At 34.8% G+C, this 18783-nt stretch overlaps 2 protein-coding genes across 2 annotated transcripts; both read left to right on the top strand.

The window, feature by feature from the left end:
* Positions 1-7084: 7084 nt before the first annotated feature.
* Positions 7085-10353, top strand: LOC109808360 (protein cornichon homolog 4). Its single transcript, XM_020371341.3, has 4 exons — positions 7085-7411; positions 8182-8363; positions 9814-9936; positions 10028-10353. The coding sequence occupies exons 1-4, from the start codon at positions 7340-7342 to the stop codon at positions 10062-10064; spliced, it is 414 nt and encodes a 137-aa protein (XP_020226930.1). The 5' UTR covers positions 7085-7339; the 3' UTR covers positions 10065-10353.
* A 3356-nt stretch (positions 10354-13709) lies between these two features.
* CLP2 (CLP protease proteolytic subunit 2) lies at positions 13710-17898 on the top strand. Its single transcript, XM_020369284.2, has 9 exons — positions 13710-13893; positions 13983-14026; positions 14110-14182; positions 15101-15221; positions 15406-15543; positions 15666-15782; positions 16504-16572; positions 16671-16766; positions 17566-17898. Exons 1-9 carry the CDS (start codon positions 13832-13834, stop codon positions 17701-17703), a joined length of 858 nt encoding a protein of 285 aa, XP_020224873.2. The 5' UTR covers positions 13710-13831; the 3' UTR covers positions 17704-17898.
* The last annotated feature ends 885 nt before the right edge of the window (positions 17899-18783 follow it).

The following is an 18783-nucleotide window of genomic DNA, read 5'->3' as shown; positions in this document are numbered from 1 at the left end:
CATAGTCCTCTGCAGCAGAACCTGAGCAGCATCGAAACTATCCTCAGGGCCGACCTCCTCTATCAGCCCCCGGTCCTCGGAGCTCAACGAACCCTGAGGGAAGAACTTCTCAGCGATCACCCCCAAGTTCCACAACGAGTCCATGTCGGCTGAGGCACTCACGTGGTCCAGCCGCACTTTCGAAAGGCCCTTCCCGAAGCGATGGGCCAAGTATCCGCTCCGGGAAGCCCCCTGTGACGAGCCCGAAGGCGGCGCCGAGGCTGCAGCAGTGGACGGGGGAGCCTCACAACTCGGGCCCCCTCCGCGAGCCTCAACGGAGGCGGAAACTGGCATCCCCTGCTCGGCATCCAAGGAGTCCACAATGGGAACCTCCGACCTCGCCTGCGAAAACCAACACCATGTCAGAAAATAAACAAGGTGACATACGGGGAATCACAAAAACAAGTAAACACTGCTTACCCCAGCAGCATGGGAGGCCCGCTCGGTGGCTGGGGCCACTTCTTCGACGGCGGGAGCGACTGGCCCAGTGCCAGAGGTTGCCATCCCGGCAACATTTCCTGCCTGCGAAAAATGACCCCAGATCAAAAGACAAGAAAGCATAATAAAAGGCAACGAAAAGCCGAAGAAACAATACTCACCACCTCGGCAACTCAAGCAACTTGCTCAGCCGCCCGTACTCCTACCTCAGTGACGACCACCCCGGCCTACAAGAAAACCCATATCACCACAATAAACCAAGCAAAGTCTAACACAGAAGAAACGTATAAGGAAGTACGACACTCACATCGGCGACCTGCGTGGTAGGCTCAGCAGCCTGGGCCGCCTCCCCAGTCCCCACTGGGGGAGCCTCTTTAGACGGTGGACTCTCAGTGAGATCCACCGCATCAGCATCAGTGGCCTTGGAGGTCACCTCCTCGGCACCTGGAGGGACGGAGGTTCCCCCGACCTCTTTTCCCCCCCTCTTTCTCTTCCGGCTAACCTTCAGGGGGGCAACATCCTCCTCTGGAGGCTCGGGAACCTCGAGCTCAGTAACGTTGTAGCGGTGCTTAAGCTCGCGCCACTAGTTCTTCCCCATAATGCCTGCAGACAAAAACGGAAACACATCAACAAAAGGAAATTACACGAGCCCTAGCAAACCACCAAAACACGAAATACTCACTCTCTAGGCCCTTCTCCCTGTAGGGCAAATTCGCAAGCGACAGAACGAGCTTGCAATCCAACGGGTGAGGGAGCGCAGCAAGGTTCTCAATGGCGGCTGCCTCTGAGGCCGTCACCTTCAGGTTACCCAAACCGTGAAACCTAGACGGTTTGGGACACTAGTAAAAAGGAAATTTCGGCAAGCCGCCGAAGTGGAACACCTCGTCCTCCAGGGGGTCAATACCCACAAGTGCAACCCGGAAGAACTCCTGTTTGAAGTTTTTATATGATTGGGAGTAGAGAGTAAACAAACCCCCATCCCTACTCCCATTCAAAGACAAAATACCATAAGGCGGAGCGCCTAGCTTCAGTTGATAAAAATGAAGAAAGACGCGAAGGGACACCTCTATCCCCAGAACCGCACACAGGACCTGAAAAGCCCTCAAAAAACCCCAACTGTTGGGATGCAACTGGCAAGGAGTCGCGTTGATAAAATTCAAAAAATCGCACTCGAACTGAGTGAAGGGAAGACAAACACCTAAATCCCTAAAAAAGCTTTGGTACATATAGAAATGGGGAGAGTCAGTAGGCTTCCCCATATACACGCCCTCATCGGCCTGACAAGGCTCAAGACGAATCATATGGGAGATAGAAGGGTCGCAAACCCTACACGACCTGGAGATCCTATTGACCTCTAGAAAGGTCCGAAAAACGCTTTGGACCCCCGCCATCTCGCTCTTGACCCAGTCGTAGCAAGGAAAGCCTGGCTCCGGGCCCCGGGGCGGATCCCTCTTTTTGGTGGCGGCCTTCCCGGTAGCCACCGCCTTGCCACGCGCCTTGCCCCGAGAAGGCGCAAAAGAACCGGAACCAACTCCCCCAGCCATGGAAAAGACAAGAAAAACCGGGAAGAAGAGAAAAGAAGACAGTAAAAAGGAAGTACCTGGTACTCCTCTTCAGAAAATAACCCTAACAACGAAGGGGTTACCGGAAACGGTGACTGAAACGGAGAAAACGGAGACAGAGGATGGACGAAAACGAGAAAAGCGGCGTACGCAAGAAGTTGAAGAAAGAGTAAAGTGAAGAAGGCAAAGAGGCGCGAGTGAGAGAAAATAAAGTCTTCTCCCAAAAATTCAAAACGGCCGCGCCACGTGTCAACTCAAGGGCACTCCTGACAACACAATCAATTGCAAATTCATCATTACATAACCGTCATTTCCCATGACACGCCACTTACGCGTTCCTGGGAAATGAACGATCGTGACACATGCCACCTCAACGAGCAAACGTACGCGAGAGGTCATCTCCCCCCAGCAAGCTCGGCCTCAACTCCTCGACCTACGGTCTTCGGAGCTCGGGGGGCTAGTGTACTAACCGTGCTACGTAACCGAGCTCCAAGCTCGGCACCACAATGCAAGCCGACCTCGGACGCGCGCCACGTGACATCAGCTCGGTATGTAGGTGAATCATAACTGATCCCCGAGGATCTCGCCCCAGACGAGATTTGTTATCTAATCATGTTACACTTCATCTCAGGCCCAAGGCCCAAAGCAACCCTAAATCACACCAAGGTACGTGCATTACATATATACGAGACTACTACTCATTCAAACCCTTTCTTTAGCATCAGAGTCTCTTTTGCAGGTACCACCCCCATCTTGGAACACCAGCGTACCCGTGAAGGAGGCTCACCGATCTTACCTGGCGAATCACCTCTACGGCAGATTTCCGGTAAGAACAAATTTTATTTCTATAATTTTGTGTTAAGTTATAGTTTAAATATTATATTATATAATATTAAAAGTACATACATAAATTGAAACAATTTTTAACGGGGCGATTGACATGTGATTGTCGATTGGATCTGATTTAATAACAATAGAACTAATAAATCATTAATTAATACTTTGACCAATTAAATTACTTGTATGTATATAAAAACAATTGCTCGTGACTAAGAGCATGTTTTGGAAAAATGATTTTCTCACCTTTAACTATTTTTTAAGAAAAAAATAATTTCTAAATTAATCTTTATGTTTGAGACTAATAGACAAAAAAAAATACTATGTATCTTCGTAAAGGACATGAGAACTTGGAAATGGGTTGTGGAGATTTCTTGGGTTCCTCGAGAATGTAATTCAGTGGCGCACAATCTTGCTTGTTGGGGTGCTCGGAACTTGGTTGCTATGGTGAAATGGAGGAGTCCTCCTAGTTTCGTGTTTATGGCCTTAGGAGTTGATTCCTTGTCAAGTCTGTAATCTCGTTTTTCTTTGTTTTATCTTTCATTAATTTACCAAAAAAAAAATTTAGTGTTTTATATATAAAAAAGCAAGTCGTTATTATTTTTAAAGATGATATTTATTTATTTATTTTTTATATATATTTTCCTATTTTATCCTAAAATGTATTTTAGTGAAATAAAATAAAATATAGCACAAAGACATAATTATCTTTGAAAAAGTGGATATGAGGTATTCTTTTTATATATTGTAACGACTCGCCAGGTCTCACACTGTCCAGATACAAGTATAAAATAAAATATCACTACTAAACAATTATATATATAATGAGAATACATAACTAAAATGTCCCATAATATATATAACTGAAAGTAGGGAATAATACCTTATACAACAACTAGGTAGTCGAATGCTACCAATCAACTAAATACAACATCAGCTCTCCTCCTGAGTCCCAACCAAAAAGAAGCTCACCCAGTCCAGCAAAACACCTAAACCTGATCTGCTCGCATACCAAGATATGGTCATCGCAGCCCTAACCACAAGGGAAAACGTGCTAGGGTAAGCTCACAACAACAATCATAAAGAAAATAATATCAACATATAATAAACAACAATAGAATTCTATTTTCAACTTGCAACTTTAAAGCAACACAACACCTACAAAAATAGATATACGACATCATCTAATAGCAATAACATTTTCAACACATCGTACTTTTCAAACAAATTGGGCTCTCAGAGCACCACAACTATCTCAACCCGCACAATGGAATGAACAACTTTGAAAACTTCTCCTCTAGTCCTAGTGATCAACAATTCATCATCACAACACAATCACATAATATTTATCACAATAGCTCCACTATCAACTCATTCATACAACATTATATACAACTTGAATGCAACAACCCATGCAACATTAACTAATGCATCGTCACGCATATACAACTCAGAGATCTCCAACAACTAAGGTTAAGCAGTCTAGGTGGCATAAACCCTACTGAATCCAACGTTTGACCTATCTCAACCAGGTCAGGTATAGGGCATCGTTAGAAATTTCGAAGAAAACCAGGTATAGACAATAATAGGCGATTACTCAGGTGTGTCACTTAGACTCGGAGGCTTAGTACTACTGTCAGGACATAAGGGTTTGGGTATGAGCCTACCACGGCCTTGGCTAGCATCACCAATCCACATATGGAGTTAGCTCACCCACTGTCCTCCAAGTACCACGCACCCTCCAGTACCTAGTCAAAGACTACATCTCTAACTAGATACCTTACTCAAATTAGTCATTCAACCATGACATGGATTGACTACTTCCATGTCCCCCACACAATACTAAGGGATTCAACTTTAAAAACAACTTTCAACTTATCACCTTAGTACTATGTATCTCAACATAGGACATATATCTTCACCATATGTCCCCAACTTTTCAACTTTACAACAATAGACATCTTTACAACTTTACAACAATAGACAACTTTACAACTTTGCAACTTCAACAACTTTAGAGCAACTGAATAACTTTAAGACAACTTACAACTTAAAAGCAGCTTTCAACAATAGACATCACATACCAACAATTGACAACTTTCTATTCAACTATACAACTATAGGCGTCATAACAACTTTACAACAATAGTCATCTTTACAACAATAAGCAACTATAGTCATCAATCTCAACTTCAACAACTTTAAGGCAACTTTCAAATTTACAGCAATAGGCATCTTTATACTACTTAATTAAACAACTAAAGCAACTATAGTCATCACAATATCAACTTTACAACTTCACAACTATAGACACCCTTCATTCAACTTGACAACAATAGTCATCTTGATATTTTAAATCAACTTAATGCAACTTAACAATTTTAAACAACTTTAAAACAATAATCTACTTCAACTTATACATATCGAATTATTAATAATTTAACAATAGACAACATGTAAACACTTAGTTTCATCAAACACACAACATATAAAAAACTTAAGCCAACAACTACTCAACTCATCTTCATCAGACAACTTAACAACTTTATAAACAACTTCAACAATATACAACATATTCGACACAAAATCAACCAACATATTTAAAGTTCATCTGTCATGCCAACTTACACAATGTAAACAACATAAATCAACTTAAGCACCCAACAACTCAACCATTTCAACAAAAAGACACAATGCATAAAGCTTCCTTAACTTGAAGATTGGCTCATAAATAGCCAAGAACTGAGAAGAAGTGGAATTTCCTTCTGAAGCTCAACCCGGGAACTTCAATCTTCCAAAAACAAGCTTCCTAGTCCATAGTCCCTCTCTCTAAACTTCTCTCTGAGTTCCCCTTTCTCTTCTACTCAACTGCGCTTATGGCCTATTTATAGAAGTCTGGAGTGGCCAGAACGGCTCGTTCTGCACCCCTTCATCATGTGTACAACTCACATGCAGAACGACCCGTTATAAAACCAGAACAGCCCATTCTGGAGTTGGAACGACCCGTTCTCAACTAGGATTTCCAGGCTTATTTAGTAGTCTGGAACGGTTCCAGTTTGGGAACGACCCATTCTGAACTACTAAATCACCCTTGTTTTACTAGTTTGGAACGACTCCTTACAATTTTTGGAACGCCTCGTTCCAGTCTACTAACTGCGTTACATATATTGTTATAGATAACAACTTAAAATTATTAAGATTATTTTTTAAAAAATAAGTTGTTTTTTATAAAAAAAATTAAAAAAGTTAAAAATTTGAAACTTATGATTATGTTTTTATCAGTTCATTTTAAGTTGATTTACTACATAAAAATATTTGTTTATATCTAAATGAAATCAAACAATTTAAAATTATTTTTTAATAAATTTATCTAAATAAAAATTTATTTTAATCATAATTTATCACAATAAAAATCAATTATTAAAATAATGTATTTTTAACAATTTTTCTAACACACCCCCAATACTTGTGAAATGGAAAAAAACAAAATAACATAACTCATAATTTTTTTTAAAACCACTATAGTTAGGATAATGGTAAGAAGAGAAAGGGTTGGATAGAAGTTGGAAAATTTAGATTGCGTAATTTTTTTTTATGCATAAAAAAAATTTACATTATTTTTTTAAGATTAAATTATATTTTATTTTTTTATCTAATTTTTTTAGATTAATTGTAGTTTTTTATCTTTTAAAATTTTCATTTTGATCTTAAATTTAATTCTTCTAATTTTTTTTTAACAAATTCAACACTTAAAACTTGTCTCGTAAAATTTACTTATATAAATTTTATTAAATGCAACTGAAGTTCAAATTAAATGTATTATAAACATGATAAAAATAAAATTTTAAAAATATCTATTTTTATATTATTTTTTAGTATTCAAGGGACATATATCTTACATGATGTTTACTATGTTATTGTATTTCATAATTTTCATATAATTAAATCTCACCTTACAAATTTCATGTTTTGATTTAATAAAAAATCATTAAAAAATATTTCACAAAATTAAAAATAATTATTATTTTAAAAAGGTAAAATTAATTCAAATATAAAAGATAAAAGATGAAAGTGAATTTAAAGAACAAGATAAAGGAAAAATATATAATTTATTTATTTTTATATATTTTTATTAATAAAAATACGTATAAAAATGACTAATACTTATCTATGTTTGTTATCTTTTAAATAAAGGTTTAGTTATTAGGTAATTGAATTCCCTTCTTCTGTGGGGTGGACTGTTAATGACCCTTTAATGGTTAAGTCGGAACCCGATTCTTAGCTTCTCCGAGAGTGTCTGTCTGTCTGCGGAATCCAAATCCTCCAACTCCAAGGTTTCTTTCTCGTGCCCCTGCGCACGAGCTCTTTGTGGCTCCCATCGTGCGCAATTCACATCGTATGGTTCCAACGCGTTGTGCTGCAACTGAAATCCAAAATCAGAGAAAGAGGAGAAGAGAGAGAGCATGGCTGATCTCTTTGCGTGGCTCATCTCCTTCTTCATCCTTATTGCCTTAATTGTACTCGTCATTTACCAGGTCACTCCCAAAAGCCCTAACTTTTGCTTATTGCTTTGTTGTGGTTTTACTTTTGAATTTCTTGTTTAAGTCAACTTGAAAGCAATTTAAAGCGCCCCATTATCCAAAGGCTACTTTTTTAGTTCAGGCATTCAACTGGGTATATGTATACTTGTTCCACTTGCGACTTTGATTGAAGTCAATTCGTATTTGAAAGAAGTTTTAAGAAAAGAAAAGAATAAAATACTTACCAACTTCAAGTGAAGACACGTAGGAGAAAAAATTAGGGGTCTATGGGTTCTCATTTGGTTTCTAAAAGGTTTGGATAATCTTTATGGGAAAGGGCCCCATTTGAGTATTTCCTCAGAAGATGTGTTTCAGTGGACAGAATCCATGTGTCTTATGAACATGTTTTTTAAATAAAACATGGGAGTTCTAAGATTGGAAGACTATAATCATGATTAGGTTACATAACATATGATGTTTATTATATTTTTGAAAAGAGGTCTATCTACTGGAAAAGACCTAATTTTCTTGTGCTCTCATCTGTTCATGTCCTCATATTTGTCTATTGAATACTCTTGGATTTAGGAGTATCGTCTGTCTATATTTTCGTGCTCTTTACTTTTCTGTTTCTGCTTCAGAGCCTTCTGAAGATTGTCAAGTGTTACTACCGGCATTTTGCCATTGTTATTTTCTCCAGGAGTCTATAAACTTGGTTGTGTTTGATTCACGGTTATCCTTTTTTCTGCTATTATCTGACAGCTGATATTGTATAACATTTGCTGCAGTTAATGTGCCTGGCAGACCTGGAATTTGATTATATAAATCCATATGATTCCGCATCTCGAATAAACAAAGTGGTATTGCCTGAATATATTACAGTAGGTGGCCTATGCTTGTTCTACATTGTAACAGGGCATTGGGTAATGTCATTGTTATGTGCTCCTTACCTGTACTACAATGTGAGATTGTAAGTTTTCTATCAAATCTATAAATAAGCTGAGAAAGTTTATCGTTTATGAAAGATACTGGTTATTGAATATTATGTTTTTAAGAAACATTTAAGTGGAAATAATCCATTAATTTAAGAGTGCATGGCAGCATGCGTTAGAAATTTGAATCTTTGCATTCTTTGGCATTGTAGTAATGTGACTAACCAGGAAAAGAGTCACTTGTTGATTGCATGAGACAAGCCAATTTGATTAACATAGCGTACGGTTTAGTTTATGCTTCAAGGAGTTTCTAAGTAGGCTATATTTTTCTACTAATAATTATTAAATGTAATATTTTGTGCATAAGCAGTAGTTTGGGTGAGGGTTTGAATTTGAGTTTCGAGTCTTTGCATTATTCTGCATTTTCATTTGAGTATGAGTGTTAAGAGAACCAAACCAAACCAGTTAACCCAATCTTTTACTATATGGCAGGTTCGTTCATTCTTTTTTCTATGGTGTTTGGTTTAGCTTGGTTTGATTCTTTTTTCTTGTATGATGAAGCCATTAGGCCTTAAACTGGTTTTGTTTTTTCTATGAATCTCACTCTATTTCCTTGATCTTCTGCCACTCATCTAGCTGTATAAATATGGCGTTTATGTTATTATCTTCTCTAGTTATTGTCTTGAAAGTTGTGAGTGTTTAGTTTTGGTAGAATTCAAAAACCAAATGAAATCGGGAGTTGGGACAAAGTGGTTCCATTTAGTCAATTTAACTCAGTTTGGTTTCTAAAATTTGAAGATTGGTGAAGGCTAGTTTAGTGCAGTTTCAGCCTCAAACTGAACCAAAGTCAAACATAGACCATTAACATCGATAATACTATAAACCATCCAAAGGAGTGATATACACATGGTGCATGAGACAAAAATGAATTCAATAGTTGTAAACTGGGTTTTGCTTTATTCATTTATATAATTGCTAAGCAGGCTACAATTTTAGATGTGTTTGTTGGTTCTAAAATTTCAACCGTGTTACATGAACCAAAGATTTGATATTCAAATTAGCAACTAGAGCTAAAAGTTACCTATTGCTCGAGTTCTTTAGGCTGAGTCTGCACACCTTGTCTCTCTTGTCTAAAATTTCAACCGCGTTACATGAGCCAAGGATTTGATATTCAAATTAGCAACTAGAGCTAAAAGTTACCTATTGCTTGAGTTCTTTAGGCTGAGTCTGCATACCTTGTCTCTCTTGTCTGTCAAATAAAGCAGGACTAACCAGTTATAGAGTTCAGTTTCAGTCTAATAGCGTTTACCTCTATGTTTGTGTGTATCGCAGCTTCCATTTTGTTTAGTTAATGGTTTCTTATGCTTACTAGTTAGAGGGGATTAAAGGGTATGGCTTGTTTTCTTGCTTTAATCATCCTTGATGTACTGGAATATGCTTAGTATATATATAGTCTTGCTGATTACATATTTTATTCCCTTTGATCAGATACAGACAACGAAATCATCTTGTTGATGTTACCGAGATATTCAACCAGCTCCCTAAGGAAAAGAAGCAACGGCTTTTCAAACTCTTCTATCTTGTTTTCATCCTTTTCCTATCCTTGTTTTGGTACGGTGACCGGAAAAAAAGGACTAGTATTCATATTCATCAATAAGAGGTGATATTAAGTTATTATTCTTACAAGTGCTTTTTGGTGCAGGATGATCTACACATCTTTGGATGACAATTATGATTGATGGCTTGTTTTGTGGACTTCTTTATGGAAGTGTCCAATGTAGTTGAGGGCAGCTAATTACTTCCATATCAGACGCTAAATCTACACATGGTCAATTGGATGTCTGGATCTTTCTGTATAATACACCAAACTTCAAAGCAGTTTCATTGCTTGTTCGATTATGCGAATTGCAAAATCTAGACCTTATAACCTCACGCTTAAAATTCGTGTTTGTTTGTTTGCTACGCATAAAAAGTTCGTGTTTGTTTGTTTGCTACGCATAAAATCACAAGTTAGAGCGTGTTTGGATTTTTTTTTTTTGACGTTTTGAGCTTTGGACGTGGATAGTGTAGGTGTGCATTTTTCATGCAGTTCCAAAAAGGCACTTATTCTAGTTGTTAATTCACGTCCTTTAATTCCAATGCAAAATTTTAAAAAATCATCAACTAAATCACAATTTGTATATTAATATATTAAAACAGGCGCAAAATAAATTTACAGACCATATATTTTATTCTGGTATTTTTTTAGCTGACATTTAAAATTTAAATATTTTAGACAATTTGATAAATTAAAAGTTTTATATATAGGGTTATAAGGTGTATGATATAGGATTTAGATCAGTTTCCTTATATTCTTATAATAGAATTATATTCTAGCAAAAAAGATTTACAAGCATGAGTTTTTTGGTAATTGACGTTTAAATTTTTAGATAATTTAATATATAAAAAAGGTTTTATATTAAGGTTTAGATTTAGGGTATTAGGGTTTTAGATTTTGGGTTTAGTTTAGTAACTTTATTTTCTTATAATAGAATTATCTGTTAGTAAAAGGGATTTAAAACTTTCGTAATTATCATAGTGATTTTTTGTAATTGATATATTAAAAAAAATTTCTTTTGAAGTTTTTAGTTAATTTGATAAATTGAAATAAAATTTTATAATAAATTAATTTGATATTTTAGTAAATTTTTTAAATCAATGTTGTATCTATAAATTATTTTAAATTCTAATTTTGATTATTTATACATTTAAATATGATTTAAAATGAAATTGACAACTTTTTTTTTATAATATATTATTTGGTTCTTAAAACAGAAAAAAGATTATTAAAGAAACAAAACTTGTAGTTAAGCAACCCTTTTGATAAATGATAATAGTTATATATGCCACCATTACTTCTAGGTAATTTTTTTGTTCTTATCAAAATTGGTTGATCCCGCATCAAAAACAACTTTAAATTAGGATAATAAAAAACTTTATATATAAAAGGTTATTGAGTTATGAAAGATTATTGTCCTATAAAAAAACATGTATCAATTTTAGTTTGATTTTGTGTTTGATAAAAGAGAACATTGATATTTGTTGATCATTTGATACTTCTAATGGTTCCATATATTTTCTTGTCAATAAGTCTATATTTGGAGCTCAATTATGAATTATTAAGAAAAAAGTATTCAAGTTGTAACATGCATAAAGTTTATGATTGTCGTGACCTAAAATTGAAGAAACTCCATATTAATTCTCTAATTAAATAGCATAAAAAGAAAAAAATTGTTCCAGTATACCTAAAAGTCTCACATCGCTTAGAAGTTGAGGCTAATGGTAGTTTATAAACACTCTCACTCCTTAACCCACCGAGGTGCCTTTTAAAGGACAAAATCGTGATGGCTCAACAAGTGCTAAAGCGGACAATACCTCGGATGCGACGACCCTAATGATGACAATGGACTTACGGTGGGAACATTTGGCGCTAGAAGAAGGGCCTAGGCCACTCTTTCCCCTTAGCATCAACTGGGGACTTGTTTCGGTATGCTTAAAAGTCTCACATCGCTTAGGAGTCAAGGCTAAGGGTAGTTTATAAACACCCTCCCTCCTTAACCTACCGAGACACCTTTTAAAGGACAAAACCGTGACGACCCAATGAGTACCAAAGCGGAAGCTCCTCGGCCTAAGGCACTTAGAGCTCGGGGGGCTAGTGTACCATCCACATCGGTACAAGCCCCTCGGCCCAAGGCACTTAGAGCTCGGGGGACTAATGAATTATCCACAGTGGTATCAAGGTCCAGCTCGATACCTGGTCACCTAAATACATCGGCTAAAAAGATAAATTCATCCCCCAACTACCAAGATAAAAGATAAGTGCGCAATCTTGTCTTAACCAACGAGGTATTGACGTGAAGGGAAAAAAAACTCTAATTAACATCAATGTGTACGTGTATTATATATATTAGACACTCACATCTATAAAAACTAACTTAAGCATCAGAGTCTCTTTTGCAGGTAATACCCCATCTTAAAGTGTCCAACTTGCGAAACAGAGGAGACTCACCAATCTTATCGAAGAGGTCGTCACCAAACTAACTTCAGGTGAGAACAAAAACCAATTATAAAGATAATTTTTAATCAAATAAAAAGAAAAGCACTTGCAAAAAATGACAATAACGCGCACAATTAAAAAATATATATACAATTAAAGAAAAATACTCATTAAATATGAGTCCTTTGATGTTGGTTATTTATTTACAATATTATTTCTCAACCACATGAAATTATAGTATGATTCTAAGTCAAGTGTTGGTACAATGTTTTTTATTTTTCCCAAGATGATTAAGGATGCTTTGAAAGGTGACTTGACATAACTATGAGAGAGAGTTCTCACTTGTTTGTAAAGGTCATACGATTAAAAATTGAAAAATAAAATAAAAAAGTCAATTGAATAGATAAATAAATAGAAAATAAAAAATGAACAATAATAAATTTTAGTTAAGATTATTTATTTAAATAATTTTTATATCTAATATTTTTTTATTGTAATTTTAGTTAAGATTCTAAACAAAATTATTTTTTAAAATAAAAAGGTTTTAAAAATTTTAAAAACGAGTGTTACTAAAAAAATACTTTAGTGACCTTAAACTTTACACTCGGTACAAAAAAAAGATATCTAATCATATATATATATATATATATATATATATATGAGAAGGATTTAAATAACACTGATATAATTTTTACTAAGTATTATACCCCTTAATAATTTTATATTAAATGTAAATTTTGTAAATCTAACTATTGAATTATAACTTCATACCATTTTATATGTTATATATCAAATTTTGTTAAAATTGAACAACTTGAAGGTAATCAAAGTGTTCATATTTTATTACATTTTGAAATATATATATTACATCAATTTTATTTTATAAGAATGAAATATCAAATCATCTTGGATTAATATAAAATTTTGTATATATGATCTAAGAGTAAAAAATTTCAATTTAACTATTGAATTTATAAAATTCACATTTAATATAAAATTATTAAATAGTGTAATACTTAATAAAACTTACAACGGTATCGTTTGAACCACCCTCTATATATATATATATATATATTAGATAGATTATGTATACAAAATCTTATATTAATAAAAATTATTTAACATTCTATTTATATAAATTAAAATTGGTGAAATATATATTTTTTAAAATATGTTAAAATATAAATAATTTATCACTTTTTATTATTATTACTTTTTTATAATTTTTAACAAAATTTGAGATAAATATTATAATTTAGATGGCAAAATTAATAATCCTAAAAAGTTACACACTAGGTGAATAAAATATGTATAGAGGAGAGCAAATAAAAGCTTATCTCAACTAGAACCGGCGTTGTTATTCTTCATCTTCAAATTCAATAGTCTCGCAAGCAAGTCGTTGAGATTAAGGTTTTGGAGCACAAAAGTGCGTTCCGTATCCCTTCTCTCTTATTCCATCATCACTCGAGCATGGCGGTGGCACCCTACACCACCGGTTCTGCACCTCGTCTCTCTTTCCCTTCTACTTCTAGGTTACAAACTCTCTCTCTCTTTCTCTTCCAAAATTGTATAATCCACTCTGTAACTAATGCTTACTATGTTCTCTCTTTTCCCCTTGCAGTGTTGGCACAAAACTCTACTCCGGATTGAAACTTCAATCTGCGAGTGTGTCTCATTCCCTATCTTTGTTGTTATTATTCAATCTCTTCATCTCTCTGTGCTTGCTGGCTCACCGTTTTCAATTGTAGGTCCTTTTGGAGCGGCAAAACCTAACGTAACCGCTGAATTTTACGGAAAAGTTCACAAGACTCTTCAGTGTCGGTAATCCTTCACTCCCCATTTCCAATTCATCTTTTTCGTTGGGTTATATGATTTTTAGTTTTTTTTTTGGCGTGTGCCTTTGTGCCATCTTCTCTGTGCTAAACCTTGCGAGATATTTCTTAACATGAGTTATGATCTCTTGGATTTGAATTGCCACTCTTGCACCTCATTAATTGATTATATAGCTAGAATTGTACACTTTTGATTTACACCTTTCATGAATGGAACTTTCTCTATTTCCTCTTCCTAACTCATTTTTGGATGAAAAATGAATAATGTATTTGTCATGTTCTGCCTTGTCGTTGTTGTTTCTTTCTGCTACATTGTTTTGCTACTGTGTGCCTGGTAGAATTTTATAGGTTCTGATTCCTTAAACCTGCAAATGCAACACTTACACTCCAATACAGTTTTCCTTGCTGCAGGAAGCAAGTCCCACTTAGCTTATAATTGTTGTTGCTATAATATTAATAACTGGATTAGTGAGTTAATTCAAACAACAAACGAGTTCATAGTGGCCACATCCACTAGGAATAAGGTCAATAAAGAGTATATAAGTGGATGATAACTTTTACTTTACAAGCTGGTATTGTAAGGTTGAGTTAAGCCCAAACTCACTTTATTAAGATGGTATCAAAGCCTATTCTAAGAAGGGTTGTTGAGCCTATTCTGTGTGATATATAATCCTGTTCTTCATTTATCAATTTGTGTTCTATCAAAATATCATTGCTAGTTTTCTTGTTACAAATATGAATTGTGAAGAGCATAATAATCTTTGACTTAGTGAAAGTATGGATACAACCTGGTTTCCACTACTTGTGAGTGTACTATATGTCACACTTTGTAGAAGAGATTGTCACAAATGTTATAAATCAATGGAAACAGACTGATGCAAACAATACAAAGTTTTCTTGTTTTCAGGTATGCTAACCACAATCCATCAAGGGCACATATCCGAATGATGCCCATAGGGACTCCTAGAGTCCCCTATAGGACACCCGGGGAAGGAACTTGGCAATGGGTTGATTTATGGAATGCCCTTGTAAGTCATTACACCTTGGTGTATATTATTTATTAATTTTACACTTTACTCTCTAAAAGATGCTGGTTTTCTTTGTACCACATAGATATTGATCATTATTCATATGTGGACCTCAAGTCTCCTTTAGGTTTTCATCTCCTTTTTCAAGTTAAGTAGTACAAAAACTAGTGCATTATTGATGCAGTATCGAGAACGTGTTATCTTCATTGGACAAGAGATAGATGAAGAATTTAGTAACCAAATATTGGCGACTATGCTGTATCTTGACAGTGTAGATAACTCCAAGAAGCTCTATATGTACATCAATGGTCCTGGTGGTGATGTAAGTCTCTTGTGATTCTAGTGTTAAATATCAATCAATTAAATTCTTCTATTTCTTGCTTCATCTTGTTGATTAGTCATTAGTCATGGTTTTTAACTCTCTTAAGCTTGCAAATTTTGCAGCTTACACCAAGCATGGCTATCTATGACACCATGCAGAGCTTGCAAAGTGCTGTAGCCACCCATTGTGTTGGCTATGCTTATAATCTTGCAGCATTTCTCCTTGCAGCTGGAGAAAAGGTACTGTGTTATCACAGTCTATTAATACAACATGTAGAAGTCATGTCTATCTCACCCAGTAAGGCTTTATATGATTAGAGATTTCCAATATAATCAAACATGTTTTCCGTTGTATGGACTTTAGACTTGTCGACAGAAGTGTTATCTCTATATCATACATGATACAATTGTATTCCCTCTCCACCATTAATATGATTCAAAATTATGCTTGACATCAGTACAGTATGCATTTGAAACAACTGACATTAAATCATTGAAATAAAAGATAATAAGTTTCTTTCCCTGTTTGCGTGGTCATTAGTGAGTGTCTGACATGTACAATTTATATTTATAGCATAACCTTATCTTTCATGTCTGACATCAGTGCTATCAATTATAGTACTGAGTTACAATAGAAAAACCTGGTGAGCCTTGTAGTTTGAAATTGAATGTGGATATATCCCATACAGACTTGGGATCACATTAAAAGCAACTAAACGTTAAGTAAAGAAAGAATGGTACTAAACATTCAATTACTTTTTCAGTCATTAATATCATCATAAACTTCTGACTCCTTAGCAGTTAGCAGCTTCTCTTTCTGTTCCATTCTGTTGTGACTTGATTCTAATTGATTTCATGCAATGTGTGCCTTTAGCTTACTGTATTGAGTCTATTATCCTTTCTAGGGTTATTGAAATAGTTCTGATGATCTATTAATCTTTCCATGTTCTGTTGTATTAAGGGCAATCGTTTTGCAATGCCTCTTTCAAGAATTGCCCTTCAATCTCCAGCTGGGGCTGCTCGTGGACAGGTATGTCTGTCTTCTGTCTGAAGGTCACTTTTATCACCTCTGATGTATGAGTGGGATTGCTTTTACTTTGAATGCTAACATCATGAAAATTCTGTCAGGCTGATGACATTCGTAATGAAGCAAATGAACTTCTTAGAATCAGAGATTACCTTTTCAATGAGTTGGCTAAGAAAACAGGTCAGCCTGTTGAGAAGGTCAGTTCACCCAACAATGAAATACATGGAGATAAATGAGTTTGCGTGACTTCTTTTATGGTTTGAATCTCATGATTGTATATATGCTTGACTAACAAACTTACTGCAATACAAAAAAAGATCTTAAAAAACCATTAGCTTTTCTTTGAAGATGAAGTCAAATTCAACTTTGACACACTGCTTTCAACAAGGACGTGCTTTTTAAACAATTGGTTTCTATGCCTCTTTTCAGTTTTTCAATTTCTTATCCATTTTTTGATCACGTGTTGTAGATTATTGGGTTATTCCTGCCTTCTTTGTGTCTATGAAGTACCGATATATTAATTTTCTTTACATATTTACGGATACTCTTAATTACTTCACCCTACATTCCCTGAAGTATACAAGCCTTGAAAAAAGTTATGAAAATCCAATACAGCTTCATACGACCTAAAGCATGGATAATGTAAAAATAGAAAAGCATTGTCCTTGATGAATTTAATAATGGAATGAGATTGATACTTTTGTAGTTGTAGATACCAGGGAGTGATTTATAATGTTTATTTTGCTTTTTGTAATGCACAGGAAGTATGTTCTTAATTTGGTTTTGTGGAATTGTAATTATATATTATGTTTTATGAATTTTTATACATATATAGATATGTATCTTACATATATTATATCCTATATATTCTAAAATAATCGTATTGTCCTATATGATACCAATGGATCATATGCATCATAGCTGTGTGTTTGTATCAAAGTTTGCTTTTTGTAAGCATTATTGGCTTGGAAACTAATTTCTAATGCATCTTTTCAGATTACCAGAGACCTGAGTAGGATGAAACGATTCAACTCACAGGAAGCTCTTGAATATGGGCTCATTGATCGTGTTGTTAGGCCGCCACGCATTAAGGCTGATGCTCCTCGCAAGGATGCAGGCACAGGTCTTGGTTAAGAACATTTGCAACCCACATTACTGAATCAAAATGTTTCTCATGCAATATTTATTTCCTACGTAAATTTTTGGAGTATGTATAATAATATTTGGATAGTTAGAACGTGCTGTCTAGATATTTATGTTTGTTTAGAAGTGAATGAATTCCAAGTCTTATTCTTATTGAAAGCAGTAACATAAGGTGCAGTTGCTCAACTCCCTCTTGCAGACCTATCTCATCTCGCAACGGTAAAAATAACCATTATTATCTGCCCTTATATTGTCACTTGTCAGCAATTACGGGAGAGGCGGAAATCCCATATTAAGAGAATCATTTTATTGAGTAGAGAGATTCCATACGGAAGAACCATTTTATGAAATCAAGTGTTCCAAAAAGTACAGAATCAAATGTTCGATGGCATTGAATAATGAATGTCTATATGTTGTACCTTTTCTATTACACTTTTTATTGTGGACTAGAATTTATTAAAATTCATGAATTTATCTGTGAGATTTATTAAGTGATGATTCATTATTTGTATGTTTTAATAAATTTCAGTTAATGATGTAAAAAATTGTTAGAAAATTTGCCATTAGCATTTGGTTGAGAGATAGTAATAGCCTAGATAATGGTAGGGTAAAATTTGATAGTAGACGGCAGGAGGTGATTTCGCCAAGTTCTAACAGCGTGGTAGTAAGTTCCCATCAAATAATCAGGTTGGAATGGGGTTGTATATTTAATTGGTTTTATCTATGATAAATATATAAATGAAATACATTTTTTTTTGTGTTCACTCATTAAGAGGTATTTATATTACTATTTTATATTTCAATTTTTTTTCAGTAATATATCTTTTAAAGATGAAATAAAAAAGAAAGATGTGTATAAAAAAAAAACTGTTCATTCCATTAAATAATTATTTTTTTTTCACGAACACATGAAATACAGTGACTTTTTTTTCCCATTAGTAAATATTAAACCAATTGCTTTAGGTAGTTTAACAATTTCACACCTATCTGGTGTAACTTTATAAGAATAATAAATAGAATAAAAAAAAAATCCGTCAGTAAAAAAAAAGTGTGGTTTAGAATTTAGAGTTT

This window comes from Cajanus cajan, chromosome 5, assembly GCF_000230855.2.
Source record: "Cajanus cajan strain Asha chromosome 5, NIPB_CcT2T_4, whole genome shotgun sequence".
NCBI classification, from domain to species: domain Eukaryota; kingdom Viridiplantae; phylum Streptophyta; class Magnoliopsida; order Fabales; family Fabaceae; genus Cajanus; species Cajanus cajan.
This window is presented reverse-complemented; position numbering and strand designations above follow the sequence as displayed.